Consider the following 20,417-nt stretch of genomic DNA (forward strand, 5'->3'; position numbering starts at 1 on the left):
ACAAGTCAAATAGGTAAGTAAATAAATAAATAAATAAATATATAATATGCAATTTGGTATTAAGAACGGTCAACATTTCCCCCCCTATTTTTTCTGAATCCCTTGATTCTTTCCCAGAGATTTAGCAGAACGTCGGAAGGGGTAAAAGTGTTTAAATCTTGCCCCGTAACAGGGCTGAGGACTCCGAACAAAAGCAGCTTCGGAATCAAGACACTGACTATTCAGAAGACCTTCTTAATCTGAGCCAAGACGAAGGAGATCTCTGGAAACCATAAACGCAAGAAGAAAGGAACCTTGCCAGCCAAAAACAGTTATGAGAGGCCGTGAGCATCTCGGAACAATACGTGCATTGTCTAGCCTAGAAGGGATTTCCCAGGGGAAAACGGCTCAGCCTTTCTTTCAGTTCTGAAAACCCTTCCGCGCCGTCTCAAACGCTACTCCAAAGCATTGGCTACGGGTGCCTTTGGCGTGCAGTTTTGGCATTCAGACGGCACCTGCGTGACAGACGTATAAATTTTATTTCCACTGCGGATGGAAAAGTTTGAAGGGCTCTGTAAACTGAGCTTGGAAATGGACTTTTCCCACGCATTGCAAAAGTAATTAACGGTTGAACGACAAGCTCACAGACGCCTGGGCTGCCGGAGCAGGATTTGGGAGGGGGGGGGGAAGAGAGAGAAACTGTCACAGCCGAGCGGAGTTAGAATTTGGAAAAAGATGTTGTTAGCAGCCAAGAATATGGGAATAAGTCCAGTGAGAACACAGGGCAGTGTCATTCCAAAGTAGGGTGCTTTTGTTTCGTGTTTGTGCTCAGACAGGGCTCCATCCTTTGCAGACAGACAAAAGGCGGCTATCTTGATGTATACATTTAAGCAAAGCCAAAATCAAATCTAGTGCAGGGTAGATTAATGTAATTTGTAAACCTAGCCACACAATTACTAGAGCGACTGCTTTATCTCCAGCAATAAAAGAATTTCTCTAGGAGCTGGGCTCCACTATGATCAATTTTTAAGGCGCTCTTGGGAATAAGCTAGAGCAGGGGTCGACAAACCCAGGCGCCTGGTCGCCAGTGGCGCCTAGAAAATGTTGCCTGGTGCTTGAGGAGTTGAGAAAGGGTCGGACCACATGGCCACATCTCGCCCTTCTCCTCCCGGACCTGACGGAGCTGCTCTCTCTCCATTCTACCCCCCTCCACCTCCCCGAAGCCATTTCAAGAGGACGCCCCGCCGCTCCCTCAGCCGTCGGGGGAGAGCGGCTCTGCGGGGGCCGTCCACGACCTCCCCAATCGGGGCTCTCTCACACCCCGGGGCCCTTGTAGCCTCCCCGGGAGTCGCGGATTGGCTGGGCGTCCTCCCCGTCCCAGAATGCCTTGCATGGCGCCATTGAAGAGAGACCATGATGGCGGCGGCCGCGGCGGCGGCAGGGGGAGCCTCCGAGGTGATCGCCCAGCTGGAGAGCGCGGCCAAAGTGCTGATGGTGAGGGAGCCGCGCGAGGCCGGCAGCTCGGCCGGGGGGAGGCGGAGCGGGTGACGGGGCGGGAGGAGCCGGGCTCCGTCCTTTCACAGGGAAGCCCCGGGAGTTGCCCTCTTCCCCCGGGGGATGGCTTCTCTTTGGACTCCTCTAGGGAAGCATCCTCGCATAACCCCGGGAGGTTGCCCATCGCCCTTTCATGGCCCTAAGAAACTTTTTTTGCAACCGGGACGGGTCTTTACTCTCCCGTTCCGTCCGGTCGGAAGCTGCAAAACCCCGTGCAATCTTTTCTTCAGCTTTTACGAGCCTCTCCAGACCCCGAGGCGGGCAAAACCCGGGCAGAATCACGTTGTTGGCCACCCTTCGCTTTTCTCCCTGTGCGCTTTCCATTAACCTCTTGGGTGAAGCTTGGATTCCACTTCATTGATACCATCCTATCCCGGCGTAATTCTTTCCTTCTCACTTCCACAATCCACGTGTTCGAATCTATAATCAGGAGTGGTTCCCCCCTCCCAACACACACTTCTCTTCTTCCTCCCCTTTTAATACCATTTTATCCTCCCTCATCTATCTATCTATCCATCCATCCATCCATCCATCCATCCATCCATCCATCCATCCATCCATCTATCTATCTATCTTCTATGCCGCCCAATCCATTCATCATCTAACATTTATTTATCTATCTGTCTATTTATCTATCATCTATAAATCCATCCATCTTCTGTCTTTCTGTCTATCTGTCTTTGACTATCTGCCTGACTGTCTATTTATATCTACCTACCTACGTCTGTCTGTCTGTCTGTCTGTCTATCTATCATATACCCACCCTACCTATCTACCTACCTATCTATCATATATCTACCTATCTATCTATCTATTTATCTTCTATGCTGCCCAATCCATTCATCATCTGTCTCTCTGTCTATCTCTCTTTGACTATCACTGTCTGTCTATTTATACCTATCTATCTATCTATCTATCTATCTATCTATCTATCTATCTATCTATCTATCATATATCTACCTATCTATCTATCTTCTAATCCCCAGCACTTCTCCTAGGAACACAGGGAGGCGAAGGGGCGAGGGGGGGGAGAGAAAACGGGAGGCTCAGGAAGGGAGCTCGGGAAGGAGCCCACGGTCAGTCGGCTGCGGGCGGGAGGAAGGCGATTGTTCCGCTGCCGCCAGCATGGCCTGGCTGGCAGCGGAAGATGTAACGGAGCCCACGGGGGATTCGCCTTCCTCCCACCCGCAGCCGAGACTGATCGTGGGCTCCTTCGCAACCTCGGAGAGCTTCCAGGGCATGAAAGCTCACGAAAACCAGGAAGCTCTCCGAGGTTGCGAAGGAGCCCACGATCAGTCGGCTGCGGGCGGGAGGAAAGCGAATGCCACGGGGCTGGGCTCGGCTCCCCCCTCGGCTCCCCCCCTTACCAGCCCCGCCGCGGAAGGCTCCATTCTGTTCCCTGCCGGCCCGATTTTTTTTGTTAAATTAAAAACCAAGTTTGCTTAAAAAAAATTCTGGCTCCTAAATTTTTTGGCTGGCTCCTAGATTCTGAACAACTTTGTCGACCCCTGAGCTAGAGACACAAGCTTTTTCACAGCACCACTTTGTAACTGCAGCTGAAGCTACGAGGGTTATCCGGAAAGTAAGGTTACAAGGCATGGAGCTCTTGTGGGGAATGTGGGTGGCGGAAGTTGCTACGAGGGTCGCCCAGAAAGTAATGCACCACGATTTCCCCCCCCCCCAGCCTACAGTAATGGTACGAATGCAAAACTTTAGATATACATTATTTGAATTGTCAGGACTGTGTGTGTAAATTTTGCGTTTCTTCAGACAGAGAGTGTAGCTGCAGCAGTGTTTCGAAATGGCGTCTGTAGGGGATGTACGTTACAAGCAGCGTGTCGTCATTGAATTTCTCACTGCGAAGAAAGAAACTGTTGGGAACATTCACAAACGTTTGTGTACAGTTTATGGAGAATCTGCAGTCGACAGAAGTACGGTTAGTCGCTGGGCATGGAGGGTGAGGCCGTTAGAAGAACAGAACAGAGGGTGAGGCCATTAGAAAAAAGGAGTGGTACCAACAGGGCATACACACCTTGTGTCTCGCTGGAGGAAGGCCATAGAATGGGATGGAGATTATGTGGAAAAATAGAGAGTGTAGAAGAAACATCATTCTTCCTTGTTTGTAAGTTTCATTGTGTTCAATAAATAATTGTTGGAGAAAAAAAATGTGGTGCATTACTTTCTGGGCGACCCTCATATTAGCGGGATGCCAGCGGAAGAGAGCGACCAGTGCCAGTGGTCAGTAGATCATCAACTGGTGTTTTTATGAAGGTTAGAGATGAGGAAGAGGAGGTGAAAATGGAAATGACGAACTGACTGAAAAAGACGGCGGGAGAGTTCTATGACACAGGCATCAAAAAACCCATCCCACGGATGACAAAAATGTATTGAACTGAATAGTGATTATGTGGAAAAATGTCACACCGATGCTACAATCCATGTAACTTTTATTACAATATATTCATTCTTTCTAGTTTAAAAAAATCATGTAACCTTACTTTCCGGATAACCCTCGTACATATCGATATAAGGAAGCTTGTATGTGGTATTAATGAACGGGAGAGCCATGTTAACAAGATCAGCCAATGAATAGGCATAGCAACTAAGTCAGCCAATGGGAGCTTAAGCACTTCTGAGTCTGTGCAGCGAATCGAAACTGGAAAAGCTTAAAGCTGGGCGTGACTCAGCTCACTCTGCTCTCTAGCCCACTCTGTACTCTCATTCTGCTGTGTGTTTGTCTGCTTTGCTGTAACTGTTTGTAACTGTTGCTACATTGAAGAAATAATCTACTTGTGGTATTGTATATATTACTATGTGTTGTGGTTAGGTCTGGCCCAGCTCCTGCCCCAAGGAATGTGCAGGTGGATGTGGGGGAAACATCCACATGCCGCAGGCCTGTTTTGCTCCCGATAGAATCTGCCGACGAAGCCTCCTCTGACCAAGGAAGTGTGAGTGACAGGGAAGAGGGGAGTTTGGCAGACAGCCCAGGAGGAGATTAAATCATCTGTATCATCCTTGGATTCTGAACAAGAATTAATGACACATCCACGCATGCGTAGAATGATGCATAGGAGACAACAACTGAAGGATTATTACAAGAGAAAATGAGGCTACCTGTGGTTGGGTGGGGCTGCTGTAATTAGTGCTACAGATAAAAGTGCAACCTGGTGTTTTAGCCTCATGGCAGTTTATCTGATTCATTGTTTCGTCAAGATCGTGTTTTTTGTGCTGTTCAAGATTGTGTGTGGACTCTCTGGACTTTAGAATTGGACTCAATTTCCCAGTTATTGGGTGAGAAATTGGATTGTATTTAACCTGTGCCTTGTGTGTACCAGAAAATCCATTTGACATTTAAAAAGGGAGCTGTTTCTGTTTTTCTGTTTTTAAAAACTTTTGGGTTTTCCTTTTATCCTGTGGTGTGTGTCTTCCTGGACTAATTACCCTGTAATTACGGGCGGTTGAAGCACGCTGGCAGAACACTATGTTTATAAAGAAGTCAATGAATCCAGCTGAATCAGTCATCTGTGTGTGCTTCTCATTTTGATTTTTATGCAACAAACTCTTAATAAACTGACCATGGGACACTGGGCTGAGAGCCTTGGGAATGGTCAGATAAGAGACAGCATAGCCCTCAGATGGATAATGAGTGGGGCAAAAAGCTCAAAAGAGACCCTCCCTGATTTCTCCAGTATATAGAGGACAGGGGGAAGAGTAGTGGACTAAAGATGGAGCTCTCATCTCACAATTAGGAGGCTGAGTTCGATCCTAGGTAGGGGCAGAAATGTCTTTCTCGGGGTGCAATGAGTAATTATTTGTTGTGAATCCTGCATAGGCATCAAGAAGGGTATCCAGCCAGTAAATGCTCAGCTCCTTTCAGTCACCCCAACTCCACCCGATGCAAAGAATTGTAGGCATTATTATTATTTTTTTTAAAAAAAGGAGACGGGGAGAATTGTACTTTCAGATTTGCAAGACTCTATTCAAGTCTCCTTCCAATAAAGCAGAATTAGCTCAACTGGTCGTTTTCTGTCGGGTCCACCAGGTAAGGCTGAGAACAGGTTTGCCATCTTTCTCAATATTAGAATATAAAGAACAATAAGTGGAGGTTGTGATTGTGTCTATGGAAAGACACATCATGGTGCAGTGGTTAGAATGCATTATTGCAGACTAATTCTGCTGACCGCCAAGAGTTCAACTCTGACTGGCTCAAGGTTGACTCAGCCTTCCATCCTTTTGGGGTCAGTAAAAGGAGGACCCAGATTGTTGGGGGCCATTTATTGACTCCTTAAACCGCTTAGAGACAGCTGTAAAAGCACTATGAAGCAGTATATAAATATAAATGCTATTGCTATTTATTAACCCCAGGTCTTATCAGTCACTTCTGCACTTAGACATACAAATCTAATAAATTATTATTATTATTAATCACTTAATGGTCTTTTTGTTGGTCCAGGTATTTAACTTCCAGTGTATTTTTATTGTTCCCCAGATTATTTTAAGTACCACATTTTTTATTTGGTGCTTTGCGTTTTTCTCTTGACATATTACTGTCCTTCACACTTAAAATCTAGAGTCTGTCAAAGAAGCTAAACGAAGTCCAAAACATACCATATTTTTCAGAATATAAAACGCACATTTTTGCCCTCCTAAAAGAGGGTGGAAGTGTTGGTGCATCTTATACACCGAATATGGCCCCCACATCCCATTTTTGCAGTACATACATACATTCATTAATTCATTGGATTTGTATGCCACCCCTCTCTGGAGACTCGGGGTGGCTAACAGCAATAATAAAACAATGTACAATAATAATCCAATAAATACTAAAAATGATTAACAACCCATTAATATAAAAACCAAACATACATACAGAAATACCATACATGAAATTGTAAAGGCCCAGGGGGAAAGAGCATCTCAATTCCCCCATGCCTGGTGGCAGAGGTGGGTTTTAAGTAGCTTATGAAAGGCAAGGAGGGTGGGGGCAATTCTAATCTCTGGGGGGAGTTGGTTCCAGAGGGCCGGGGCTGCCACAGAGAAGGCTCTTCCCCTGGGTCCCGCCAAGCGGCATTGTTTGGTTGATGGGCCTGTTTTTCACAAAAACGGGGTTTGCAGAGGGTTTGGGAGGCTTGCCGAGTGCTCCTGGGGGCCGCGGAGGACAAAAACTTTTTTTCTTACTTACCTCTTCGAAATCTTATTTATTTATTTATTCATTCATTCATTCATTCATTCATTCATTCATTCAATCAATCACTCAATCATTCATTCATTCAATTTTTATGCCGCCCTTCTCCTTAGACTCAGGGCGGCTTACAACATGTTAGCAATAGCACTTTTTAACAGAGCCAGCCTATTGCCCCCACAATCCGGGTCCTTATTTTACCCACCTCGGAAGGACGGAAGGCTGAGTCAACCTTGAGCCGATGAGATTTGAACTGCTGACCTACAGTTCTACAGTCAGCTTCAGTGGCCTGCAGTACAGCACTCTACCTGCTGCGCCACCCCGGCTCTTGGTGCGTCTTATACACCGGTGCATCTTATAGTCTGAAAAATACGCTAATTATCCAAATTGACTCAAAACAAAACCCCTTTTCTCAGATCATCTACCCTTGTGAAGAGTTTCCCACCTTAAACATGTTTTCCTGCAAAGACAGGTGAGACTTCACTGGAACATTCTTACCTCTTGTGCTCCATTGTAACCAGCGCTCCCACATATCAAGCCGGTAAATGTTTCCATGTGCTAACAAAAGCCGTGGGAATGAGGGAATAAGGCACCGTGGTGATACAGTTCCAGGTATCTGAAGTGGGGTCATAGCAGTCCAACGTTTTGCACCTCTGCGTCCCAAAGTATCCCCCTACCACATACAGCTTGTTTCCTGAAGCCAACGCGTGGCAGGACATCCGCTTAGCCGTCATGTCCCCAATGCGGGTCCACTGATCCGTTTCACAATTAAAACGGTAAGCGGAAGCTGCGGTGTATTCTGTGTCTCCCCCCATGATAAAAATCTGGCTACCCAAGACGGCAGCTGCCGTGTAACGCCAGGGTTGGGGGCACTCGGCTTTGATAGTCCACCGGTTCTCGGTCGGATCGTAGCACTGGACTTTGGACACCATATCCCGGTGAATGCTGGTCCCGCCAAAAACATAGAGCTTGAGCCGGGCGCTTACAACTGCAGCATTGCTGACACCGTTCCTCAGGGGAGCCACCATGGTCCATTTATTGACAACGGGGTCGTATTTCTCCCCCTGCTTCAGCGAAACCGAAGGAGAAGCAGGAAAGACACCCGCCACGGCGGTGTGTCCACCCACTACATAGAGGCAGTTCTGGAGCTCGGCTGAACCGTGTCCAAACCGAGCGATCAGCATGGGAGCAGCTTTGGACCACTCTTCGTTGACTGTGTCATAGACCCAGACATCCTTGGATACCCCGTTTTCTGAGCCCCTCCCTCCGGTAATGTAAACTTTGCAGCCAATGGCACACGCGCTGAACTCTTTCCGCGGGCTGGGCAGGTCCGCTTTAGGGATGATCTCTTTGGCTTTGTGGTCAACTTGGTAGACTTTGTCACACATGAATGTCTGCCCACCTAAGATGAGCAACGTGTGCCCGGCTTTGCGGGGCTTGGCGCAAGGACTGGTGACCACTCCATCGTTCTGCAGGATTTTCTTCTTGCACCAAAGAGCTTCTCCCATGATCTCCTTGTTCTCCTCCTCTGTGGTGATCAGCTCCTCGTAAGCCATGGCTTCTTTGAGGCATTCGGAGGGCAGCAACGCCAACCGCACGTTCTTTAGAAGCTCCGGGAGAAAAGGCTTCCTTCTGCCCAAGTCGTACTTCACCCAATGGATGACTGCCTTGAAGACCTTCTCCTCGTCCTCAATTTCTAGCTCATCGCTGGAAATCAAGTCCAGCAGCGTATCCTTGGAGAGGTTGTTAAATTCGTCGGTCGTGTGGATTGTCTCAAAGTTGACCAAGCACATCCTCCAAGAGAAATCGTAAAGCCTCTTGCACTGGTGAGCATCTGACAGGACCATCATCCCTAAGCAATTGGAAGGGCAAAGGTTCTTCTCGAGGAATTCTGCCGCTGCGTCTCGGACATCATGAAACTGCAACATGTCTCCAGCTTCCAGGAGGGACTCTGCATTCTCCTCGTTGATGATGATCTTGGAGGAGTAAGCATAGTCCAGCAGCAGCTCCAACACCTCTGGATGGAGGCTGTCATGGAAATTGACTTCGTCCCCTAAGCTCTCGCGAAGGCCGTTGCTGAACATGGCTTCGAAATATCTACTGGAAGCAGCCAGCACTGCCCGGTGGCACAAAAAGGATTTGTTCCCCGCGGAGAGCGTAACATCTGTGAACTTGCAGTGCTTTCTCATAGAATTGAGGTGAGACAAGACGCAGTCCGAATGAGAGGCTTTGTGGAACAGCAAGATATTCATTGAGCCGGTGCTGGTCCTGGATTTACGGTTCTCGTGGACGCTGACTGACATGGCTCCTGGAGTGTGACCTGTGGGAAGAAGAAACATCCTTATTTCAAGTAATCGTGGTTGAGAAAACTGAGACGGTGGGGTTGAACTCTAGGGAGACTCAAGAGTGGAATCTAGGGTGGCCTTGTGTTTCATTATAATTCTCAGCCAAGTATACATACTAGGGTAGTGATGGCGAACCTATTTTCCCTTTTCCCTAATTAGAATATTATGCAAAAATTCATTTATTTCAGTAATGCAACTTAAAAGGTGAAACGTAATACAGTGGTACCTCATCTTACGAACGCCTCTTCTAATGAACTTTTCGAGATACGAACCCGGTGTTTAAGATTTTTTTGCCTCTTCTTCCGAACTATTTTCACCTTACGAACCCAAGCCGCTACTGCTGGGATGAAGGGGTTTCTTTCCCCCCCCTTTTTTGAAGAAAGAAAAGGGAGGGGCGGCTTGGAGGGGGAAAGAGTTTGCATTTAAAAAAGTAGGAGAACAGCGTGCTTGCACAGGCACTGAAAGGGTGTCTTTTGAAGAAAGAAAAGGGAGGGGCGCCCCCCTTGCCTTTCTTCCTTCCCATTCACCCTTTAGCCTAGCCTTGCTTCTTCCACCCGCCCCCTTTAGCTGATCCTCCCTGCCCCTGTTCCCCTCCCTTCTAAAGGTTGCGATTTTCCTGAAGGATTTGCAAGCATTATTTGCTTTTACATTGATTCCTATGGGAAACATTGTTTCGTCTGACGAACTTTTCACCTTACGAACCTCCTCCTGGAACCAATTAAGTTCGTATCATGAGGTACCACTTATATGAGAGAGACTCATTATGTGCAAGGCAAGATAGTTCAAGCCGTGATTTGTCATATTTGTGATGATTATGGGATACATCTCCTGAAAACCCCAAATCCCACATCTCATAAAATTAGAATATTACATGTGCGATCAATAAAACAAGGATTGTACATAGAACAACATCGGACCTCTGAAAAGTATAAGCATGCACATATGCTCAGTTCTTTTGCAGCAATTACTGCTTCAATGTGGCGTGGCATGGAAGCTATCAGACTGTGGCATTGCTGAGGTGCTATGGAAGACCAGGATGCTTCAATAGCGCCTTCAGCTCTTCTGCATTGTTCAGTCTCGTGTGTCTCATCTTTCTCTTGGCAATGCCCCATAGATTCTCTATGGGGTTCAGTTCAGGCGAGTTTGCTGGCCAATTGAAATACCGTTGGTTATTTCTAATAGCCAGTCAACAGGAAGAGGCGCATAATGTAATAATGGATAAAATGAGCTCTTGATCCAATTATGGCCTGAACTGAAGACTGAATAAAATAATACAGTAAGATTAAAATTGTGCTTTAATTTATTATTTTTTAATTGCTCCAAGGAGTTTCCCAATTCTTTCTTGATATCTTTTGCTGGATTGATCACCTCAAAAATCAAGATTTCATTCATTCATTCATTCATTCATTCATGCATTCATTTATTGGATTTGTATGCCACCCCTCTCCGTAGACTCGGGGCGGCTAACAACAGTGATAAAAAACCGCATATAACAATCCAATACTAAAACAACTAAAAAACCCTTATTATAAAACCAAACATACATACAAAGATTAGATTATTTACTGGCGTGCCTTCTCTATTCTCTTTCCTAATCCCAACCCCATTTCCCTTCTCGACCACATACACAACGTTATCCACGTTGCTGCACCCATATGTATGTGCTAAGCAACCATTACATTTCGAAACAAAACAAAACAAAATTCAAGGTCCTCATTTCAGGCCAAACTTCCTTGTGTCAACTCCCAAAGATTTCCTGGACGGCTCCGGTTCCATAGCCAGGGGGAAGTGAAATTGTGCCTCGCAACTGCACCGAAAAATTCACACCCCAGTCAAAAGAAAACACATCCTAGTCATCCAAAGTCAAGGCCATCTCCACGGAGACCTGCAACGGCCAGAGGGAGTGATTTCTACATGTTGGGGGAATGTGACTGGTGACACACCTGGGAGCAAGAGAGTCAGAGGCAAGGCACAAACTGGGTGAAGTTAGACTTGGCTTTATTTACCCTATTTCCTCCAAAATAAGACATCCCCTGATAATAAGCCCAGTTGGGCTTTTGAGTGCATGGCAATAAAGGCCAAACACTTATTTCGGGCTTCAAAAAAATATGACAGGTTCTTATTTTCGGGAAAATACGGTTGTTTTTGCCGACATGGCGCTCCTAATAAACAATCCGATTTTTCTTGGTAAGTGGCTTGGGATTCTTGCTGTTCTTTTTGAGGGAGGAATCAGTTGGAACCTTGACATCTTATAGGTTAAAGCAGTGTTTCCCAACCTTGGCAACTTGAAGATATTTGGACTTCAACTCCCAGAATTCCCCAGCCAGCATTTGCTGGCTGGGGAATTCTGGGAGTTGAAGTCCAAATATCTTCAAGTTGCCAAGTTTGGGAAACACTGGGTTAAAGCATCTGGTTTTCCATTCTCCATCTCTTTGGCTGGCTTTATTTTTCTTAATGGGGTGGTGTTTTTTTAAAAAAAGTTATATTTTTTAAAATAAATAACAAAAATATGGAAAAGAGAGGTTCAGCCTTAGAAATCAAAATTTGTGGTGGCTGCCATATAAGCCAAGCTATATTTGGGAGATTGGAGGTTGGTTGGGGAAAGCCTCTAAAACACTTCCCATTATTTTGTTCCCAAGAGAAGGTTCAGATGAACCCTGGCATCTGTTTGAGCACTCCAGAACTGCAGACTGAGCCTGTGGTTAGAGCATTTCATGACTGCAAACAGATCTTCTGTGATTAGAGCACTGCATGGCTGCAGGTAGTGTTACCCTGCTTGTTAGTCTAATTAATAGCTGATGTTAAAACCCGCATTTGTATGCATTCAAGGCTTATTTTGTGACTCCTATTACACTCAGTAAGGTTTATTTTAAAGCCAATGTCTACACACAGTAGAGGTGGAACAGTGAAGCAGGAAGCGAAGCGCTCCCCCCTTCTGTTTAAATTTTGCTTCTGGGACGAATTACTTGCTCGACAATTCGGCTGTAATGGAGGATCTATTCATACAAAGTTGTATTGTCCACCAAGTTGTTTTAAGGCTTTCAAACTAAATCAGGCGGGTCCAACCCACGAGCCGTTTGTGGCCCTGGACAGCCAGTAAAGTGGATCCACAAGATCATAATAAAAATATAGAAAAATGAAGGAATACATTTACAGTATATTATTTATAGCAGTGATGGCAAACCTTTTTTTCGTCAAGTGCCAAAAGAGTGTGACCCTGCGCTATTGTGCATGCCAAGTGCCCACACCCATAATTCAATGCCTGGAGAGGGCGAGATCAGCTTCCCCCGCTCCCTGGAAGCCCTCTGGAGGCTGGAAATGGCCTGTTTCCCTACTTCTGGTGGGCCCAGTAGGCTCGTGTTTCGCTCTCCCCAAGCTCCAAAGGCTTTCCTGGAGCCAGGGGATGGTAAAACACCCTCCCCTATCCCCCTGGAGGCTCTCTGGAAGCCAAAAACGACCTCCTAGAGTCTCTGCGCGAGCCAAAAATCAGCTGACCGACACACACATGGATGATGGAGCTGAGCTATGGTAGAAGCTCACGTGCCAGCAGATATGGTTCTGCGTGCCACCTGTGGCACCCATGCCATAGGTTTCGCCATCACTGGTCTAGGACTACCTGTATGGCTGAAGTATTACGATTGAATGAAAATAGAGTTCATTTTTTTAATGAAATACAAATCAATTTACAGAAAATATTTGCTGTTACGAGATTGTTCCTGTAGACTGGTACAAATATGGCAATAAATGCAAACTTTCAATATCAAACCAGAAGAACAATCCTGTAATGTTCATGGAATGTCTTCATACATTCAAAGCAATTCACCCCCATCGCATGCGCAATAGCACGGGGCCGCGCTCTTTCGGTTCGCCATCACTGTCCTAGACTTACAAGCTTTTGTTTAATCACTGTTTGAACTTACAATAGCACTGAAAAGAATAATTTATGACCAGATTTCCACACTTACAACCGTTGCAGCGTAGCATGTTCAAAAGTCAGAGGCTTAGCGACTGATTCCGTATCAATCAATATCAACTTTACTTTATTAGTCAATCGACCATAACAAAGCGAGAAAAAGGACATCGGTCGTCATAAAACTGTGACTGGTTAAAATACAATAAAATTGGCTAAAATAGAGGGAATTTGGATAATTAATAAGTTAAAATGCAGTATAATATGCTAAAATTGAGTAGTAAAACATGAGAATATAACTCGTGCAAAGGATTATATTAAACAAATCTAAGATACTGATATAAAATATTCTTAAGTGAGTTCATCTCCTTTGCATGCCACCCCAATATGTTCTATAAAACGTATTCTCATCTGAACAGCCCTGACTATAAACTTAGCGGTTCTAGCAACTACATATATATTTGTACCCTGAAGAAAATATGATAATTGTTTATTACAGTCCCAGTGCATGATTTTGTCAAGTAGGGGCTGTAAATACTGAGGTCTTACTGAGGAGTATAGTTTACAATTGAGTAGCACATGTGCAATGTCTTCTATTTCTGGTGCACCGCAAATGCATGTTCTCTCTAAATATGGTACTTGGTGGAATCTTCCATATTTGACCATAGAATCTAACTGCTCAAATCTTGCTCTAGTGAGTGATGTTCTATGGTATTGGGTCAGACCCATTGTCAGGTATTTTTCTAGTTGAAAGACTGTTTTGTTCTTGCAGTGACCTGCACTTAGAAAGTGCCTCAATATCAGTTTGTGCATTAACATCTAAAACTCTTTGTTTAAATATTGCCTTGGCCTGATGTCCGTCTGAAAGCAGGTGTTGCATTGAGAAACCAAAATATAGGGTGGTTTGAGAAAGTTGGTTGACCCATGTAGTGGGTTTGGGTGAGCGACTGATTCATATTTATGAATGTCGCAGTGTCCCGAGGTCATGGGATTCCCTTTTGCAACCTTCCCGTCAAGTAAAGTCAATGGGGAAGCCAGATTCACTTAACGTCAGTGTTACAAATTTAACAACTGCAGTGATTCACATAACAAGTGGCAAGATCGTTCGTAAAATATGATAAAACTCACTTAAAAATGTCTCACTCAGCAACTTAAATTTTGGGGCTCGACTGTAATTGTAGTGAATGGCTAGGAATGTCTGCACTAGCATAATCTATTGCTATTTTTCAAATCCAACCTCAGCTTTCAAGCACTGGCCATTTAATCTGGAGACTTTATAGAAGCCCAAAAAAAGTAAACTTTTTTTTTTAAACCTGAATAAAAAGATTCAGCATTCCCTCAATTGCCCTATTTAAAGAACTCCCTGCATAAAAGAATCATGTTTCACTGATAGAAACAGCAATCTTTGCAGAGAATCTTTGCGGCAGCAGAAGCATGCTGAGTTTTTTTAAAAAAAATTGTATTTTATAAATTTTTTACTGTTTATCAAATAAATAATTCATTTCGTAATAGCCATAAAATGCAGACTTGTTTATAAAAGATATTGACTGCTTCGACCCTGAGAGACTTTAGGAAGTGCAGAAAAAGATAAAACACAAACACAAAATATTGAATGATAATAACAACAACAACAACAACAACAATAATAATTCTGGGGCTGTTGACTCTAAGCACTTGATGAAAGCTTTCTGGAACGTCCAACTTTTCACTGTTTTCTTCTTAAAGTCATGCTATTGTATGAGACCGTGATGGTAAATCTTTTTTTTCTCGGGTGCCAAAAGAGCATGCAAGTGCGATATCACGCATGCGCGAGTGCCCACATCCATTATTCAATGCTTGGGGAGAGTGAAAACAGCTTCTCCCACCTCCCGGAGGATCTCTGGAGACCGGAAACAGCCTGTTTCCCAACTTCTGGTGGGCCCAGTAGATTCATGTTTCGCCTTCCCCAGGCTCCAAAGCAGGGGTCCCCAAACTTGGCAAGTTTAAGACTTGTGGACTTCAACTCCCAGAATTCTCTAGCCAGCTATACTGGCTGGAGAATTCTGGGAGTTGAAGTCCACAAGTCTTAAAATTGCCAAGTTTGAAGACCTATGCTCCAAAGGCTTCCCTGGAGCCAGGGGAGGGTAAAAACGCCCTCCCAGAGTCTCTGTGAAAGCCAGAAATCAGCTGCCTGACACACACATGCACGTTGGAGCTGAGCTAGGGCAACGGATCACATGCCACAGATATGGCTCTACGTGTCACCTGTGGCACCTGTGCCATAGGTTTGCCATCCACTGCTATAAGAGAAGAACCTCATTGAAAACACACTGTTCAGCTCAGGGGTGCGTTCGTCCCGGTTCGAACCAGGTAGCCTGAACCGTTAACAACTTGATGATGACGTGAAAATGGCATCACGGATCTGGTTCGGGCGATGCTGGCCCGTGGCTGCCGCCATCTATTGGGAGGAATTTTCAGTTGAATTTTAATCTTTAGATGGCTTCTCTTCTTTCTCTGCATCAAAAAGAGCCCTCCCCCCGAACCCCAGGCTAATCCCTTTATTTCTTCAACCGAAGCACAGCTGATCAGCTCCTCAGCTGTGTTTGGAGCTGAATCCCACTAGGGAGCACGCGCAGAAATAAAATTTCATGTGTCGACAAGCGTACATGCATGTGTACGAATGTAGCAAGCAAAACGCCGCGATGTGAACTGGAAGCGAAGGTAAATGGAACCCACCCATGGTTTAGCCCCTTTCTATCATCTTGTGAAATAGAAAGGGACCGTCAGCAAATATTCCTTAGTCATCTGAGTGCTCCAATGCTACTAGTCCTTATCTTCCTTAGATTAGGAACTATAGCAATACCTCGTCTTACGAATTTAATTGGTTCCGGACGTAGGTTCGTAAGGCGAAAAGTTCATAATCCGAAACATTGTTTCCCATAGGAAACAATGTAAAAGCGATTAATGCGTGCAAAGGGGGAAAAAATCACAAAATGGCGCTCTGCTGGGTGCCGCCGTCTGGCTGTCACCTTTTAAAACAGCCCGAGGGCTTCTCGGCATTCTCCCGAACCTGAAACATTCGGGTTCGGGAGAACGCCAAGAAGCCCCCCGGCTGTTTTAAAAGGTGACAGCCGGGCGGCGGTGCCCAGCAGAGCGCCATTTTGCGTTCTGCGGTGGGTTTGTAAGCTGAAAAAAGTTCATAAGAAGAGGCAAAAAATTTCCAAACCCCGGGTTCGTATCACGAGGGGTTCGTATCACGAGATACCACTGTATTCCTAGTTCCCACAACCATTCATTGCATGATTTAGTCTCCAGTCCACTAATCATCTTTCTTGCTTTCCTCCTCATACTTTCTAGAATCTCAATATATATATTTTTTTGTATCATTGTGACCAAAACTGGGCACAATATTCCGAGTGTGGTCTTACCATCACACCACCACCTCCTTCATAGGCACAATGCATCACAGTAAAAGAGGGAAGATGCCCCAAAGGAAATTTTGCCAGCGTTTCTTGTTTTTAGAGGTGCTGTGAGAGGTATCGTCCCAAGAACTTTTTCTCCTCTAGATGATAATAAAATCAATGATGCTTCATTTTCTTCTTCACAGAGAGGGACTCTTGTGGTTTTATCGGGCTGAATGTAGCCAGCCAATCACAATAGCAAAAATGCAGAATAGCAAAACTCAGCTTGCCAAAATAAATAAAAATTGATGGTTTCTGCGCCCATCCACATTTGCAAGAAAGCTATGTGTGCTACAGGTTATAAGTCAACCAAATGTCTTCCATACACCCTGCTTTTACTGGTCTTCTCAACTGCCTCTTTCCAGTGACTCACCTGGATCCTTAGACGTGTGTTAACAAAACCTTGCGGAAGGTATTTTCTCATACAGAGTATTCAGTCTTAATTTGTGGAAAGCATTTTTTTGCATATCCTCCATGCTAGTCTATTGTGAATGTAGTAAGACCACACCTAGGATACTTCATCTAGTTTTGATCACCACATTAGAGTTTCTAGAGTTGAGACTCTAGAAAGAGTTCAGAGAAGAGCCACCAAAATGATTAGGGGACCGGAAGCTAAAACATACGATGAACAGTTGCAGGAACTGAGCATGGCTACATGGGAGATATTTATTTATTTATTTATTTGTTTGTTTGTTTGTTTGTTTATTTATTTATCAGATTTGTATGCCGCCCCTCTCCATAGACTCGGGGCGGCTAACAGCAATAATAATACAATGTAAACAAATCTAATATTTAAGTTAATTTAAAAAACCCCAATTTAAGAAACCAATCATACATACTGACATACCATGCATAAATTTTATAAGCCTAGGGGGAAGGGAAAGTCTCAATTCCCCCATGCCTGACGACAGAGGTGGGTTTTAAGGAGCTTACGAAAGGCAAGGAGGGTGGGGGCAACTCTGATATCTGGGGGGAGTTGGTTCCAAAGGGTCGGGGCCGCCACAGAGAAGGCTCTTCCCCTGGGTCCCGCCAAACGACATTGTTTAGTTGACGGGACCCGGAGAAGGCCAACTTATAGCATCTTCTAATATTTGAGGGTCTGCCACAGAGAGGAGGGGGTCAAGCTATTTTCCAAAGCACCTAATTGAAGGGCAGACATGGAACAGTGGATGGAAACCAATCAAGGAGAGATTCAACCTAGAAATAAGGAGACAGTGGAAAATAAGTTGCCTTTGGAAGTTGTGGGAGGTTTTGGAGGTTTTCAAGAAGAGATTGGACTGCCATTTGTCAGAAATGGCGTAGGTCTCCTGCCTGAGCAGAGGATTGGACTAGATGACCTACCAGGTCCCTTCCAACTCTGTTAATCCTAATCTATCTAAGATGATCAAAGGCCTGGAGGCTAAAACATACAATGAATGATTGCAGGAACTGAGCATGGCTAGTCTACTGAAGAGAAGGACCAGGGGAGACATGATAGCAGTCTTCCAATATTTGAGGAGGTCAAGCTACTTTCCAAGGCACCAGGAGGTCAGACAAGGAATAATGGATGGAAACTGAACAAGGAGAGATTCAACCGAGAAATAATTTTCTAACAGTGAGAACAGTTGGGGCTGGTTGTTGTTGTTGTTGTTTTAATGCTGTACACTGCCCAGAATCGTATTGTTTTGGGTGGCCTTATAAAACTCTGTGATAAGAACATACTTTTTCCATGCAACTAATTTGAACTACAGGGAGAATACGCCTGATATTAATCCAGTTTGTGATTTTAATACAGACATTAATACAATTGAAGGAGTCCAGAAATACTTCACAAGAAGAGTCCTCCACTCCTCCTCATGCAACAAATTACCTTACTCCTCCAGACTTCAATTACTATGTTTAGAAAATTTACAGCAATGCCGCCTCCGAACTGATTTAACTGTTGTTCATAAAATCGCAATGTACTCCCTGTTAGCGACTACTTCACCTTTAACAACAACAACATAAGAGCATGCAATAGATACAAACTAAATGTAAATCGCTCCAAACTAGACTGCAGAAAATACGATTTCAGCAATAAAGTGGTCAATTCCTGGAATTCACTACCGGACTCTGTGGTTTCTTCCCCCAATCCAAAAATCTTCAACCTTACATTATCTACAATAGACCCCTCCCCTTTTCTAAGAAGTCTGTAAGGGGCGTGCATAAGTGCACCACTGTGCCTACCGTCCCTGTCTTAATGTCTTTTTATCTTTTCTATCTCTACTTTATACTCATATTATGTTAAATATATTATTATTATTATTATTATTATTATTATTATTATTATTATTATTATTAATTAGATTTGTATGCCGCCCCTCTCCATAGACTCGGGGCGGCTCACAACAATAACAAAGACAATGTAAGAACAAATCTAATAATTTAAAAAACACTAAAAACCCCATTATTAAAAGCAAGCATACACACAAACAAACAAACATACCATGTATAAACTGTATAGGCCCGGGGGAGATATCTCAGTTCCCCCATGCCTGACGGCAGAGATGGGTCTTAAGAATTTTACAAAAGGCAAGGAGGGTGGGGGCAGTTCTGATCTCCGGGGGGAGCTGGTTCCAGAGGGTCGGGGCCACCACATAGAAGGGTCTTCCCCTGGGACCTGCCAAACAACAATGTTTAGTCGACGGGACCCGGAGAAGGCCAACACTGTGGGATCTAACTGGTCGCTGGGATTCATGCGGCAGAAGGCGGTCCCAGAGATATTCTGGTCCGATGCCATGAAGGGCTTTGAATTGTGACCGGAAATTGATCGGCAACCAATGCAGACTGTGGAGTGTTGGTGTAACATGGGCATACCTTTGGAAGCCCATGATTGCTCTCGCAGCTGAATTCTGCAGATCTGAAGTTTCCGAACACTTTTCAAAGGTAGCCCCATGTAGAGAGCATTACAGTAGTCGAACCTCGAGGTGATGAGGGCGTGAGTGACTGTGAGCAGTGACTCCCGGTCCAGATAGGGCCGCAACTGGTGCACCAGGTGAACCTGGGCAAACGCCCCCCTCGCCACAGCTGAAAGATGTTTCTCTAATGTGAGCTGTGGATCGAGGAGGACGCCCAAGTTGCGAACCTTCTCTGAGGGGGTCAGTAGTTTCCCCCCCAGGGTAATGGATGGACAGATGGAATTGTCCTTGGGAGGCAAGACCCACAGCCACTCCGTCTTGTCTGGGTTGAGTTTGAGTTTTCTAAGAAGTCTGTAAGGGGCGTGCATAAGTGCACCCTTGTGCCTACTGTTCCTGTCCTAATGTCTTTTTTATCTTTTCTATCTCTACTTTATACTTATATTATGTTAACTATACTACAATACAATACTATATTTGCATGACAAATAAATAAATAAATTATTGTTTGGTTTGCTACGTGAAGCACCTTCTGGATGATGAAGGCAATGGGACACTTTCAAGGCAGCTTGGATCCCAGGTGAGCAAGGAGAGAGGAGCCAGAGGGAATGCAGAAGGTACCATAGGTTCCGCCCATAATCTGGACAACATCAGCTCAATTGTTGCCAAAGTTTTTTCGTGGCACGTACAACTCTGCCCTGGGAGATTTATCTCTGGAAAAACAAACAAACCTACTTTTGGCAAGACAGGACAGTTCTTGCCTTTACCTTTCCCACATTGTGCACTCCTTCCTAATCCAATCATTTTAGTTACATCATCTAATCTAAACAGAACCTGTTGGTTCTCTCCTCTCCAGGATATGGAAAACCTTTCCGTGCATTACGAAACCCTGAATTCCAGCTGGTGTGGCAGAATGCTGGCTAATTTTGATGAGGATGATGATGAGGAGGAGGCTTTAAGTTACAGAATATAAACCCTTCCACTTAAAAGTCTTCCACAAAGCTCAGAGGGACTGGAAGCAATTTTAAAAGGACGCAAACTGCACTGACCTAAGCAGTTCATTAAACTTATGGAATTTGCTGCTATCAGATACCACCATAGTTGGTTTTAAAAGAGTTGGGGGGTGGGTGGGTT

General features: G+C 44.8%; 1 protein-coding gene across 8 annotated transcripts in view; it reads right to left on the bottom strand.

The window, feature by feature from the left end:
- KLHL25 (kelch like family member 25) overlaps nucleotides 1–20,417 on the bottom strand; it is a 62,797-nt gene that overhangs the window by 2,368 nt on the left and 40,012 nt on the right. For 7 of the 8 annotated variants that reach the window (XM_070763485.1, XM_070763479.1, XM_070763480.1 and 4 more), the window contains one exon: nucleotides 7,214–9,035. In XM_070763485.1, coding sequence (XP_070619586.1) covers nucleotides 7,249–9,018 — 1,770 coding nt within the window. In that variant the 5' untranslated portion in view covers nucleotides 9,019–9,035 and the 3' untranslated portion in view covers nucleotides 7,214–7,248. Of the gene's footprint in view, nucleotides 1–7,213; nucleotides 9,055–20,417 lie in introns of those variants that run through there. The other variant, XM_070763478.1, reaches the window with a different exon arrangement.

Source organism: Erythrolamprus reginae, chromosome 10 (genome assembly GCF_031021105.1).
Source record: "Erythrolamprus reginae isolate rEryReg1 chromosome 10, rEryReg1.hap1, whole genome shotgun sequence".
NCBI lineage: Eukaryota > Metazoa > Chordata > Lepidosauria > Squamata > Dipsadidae > Erythrolamprus > Erythrolamprus reginae.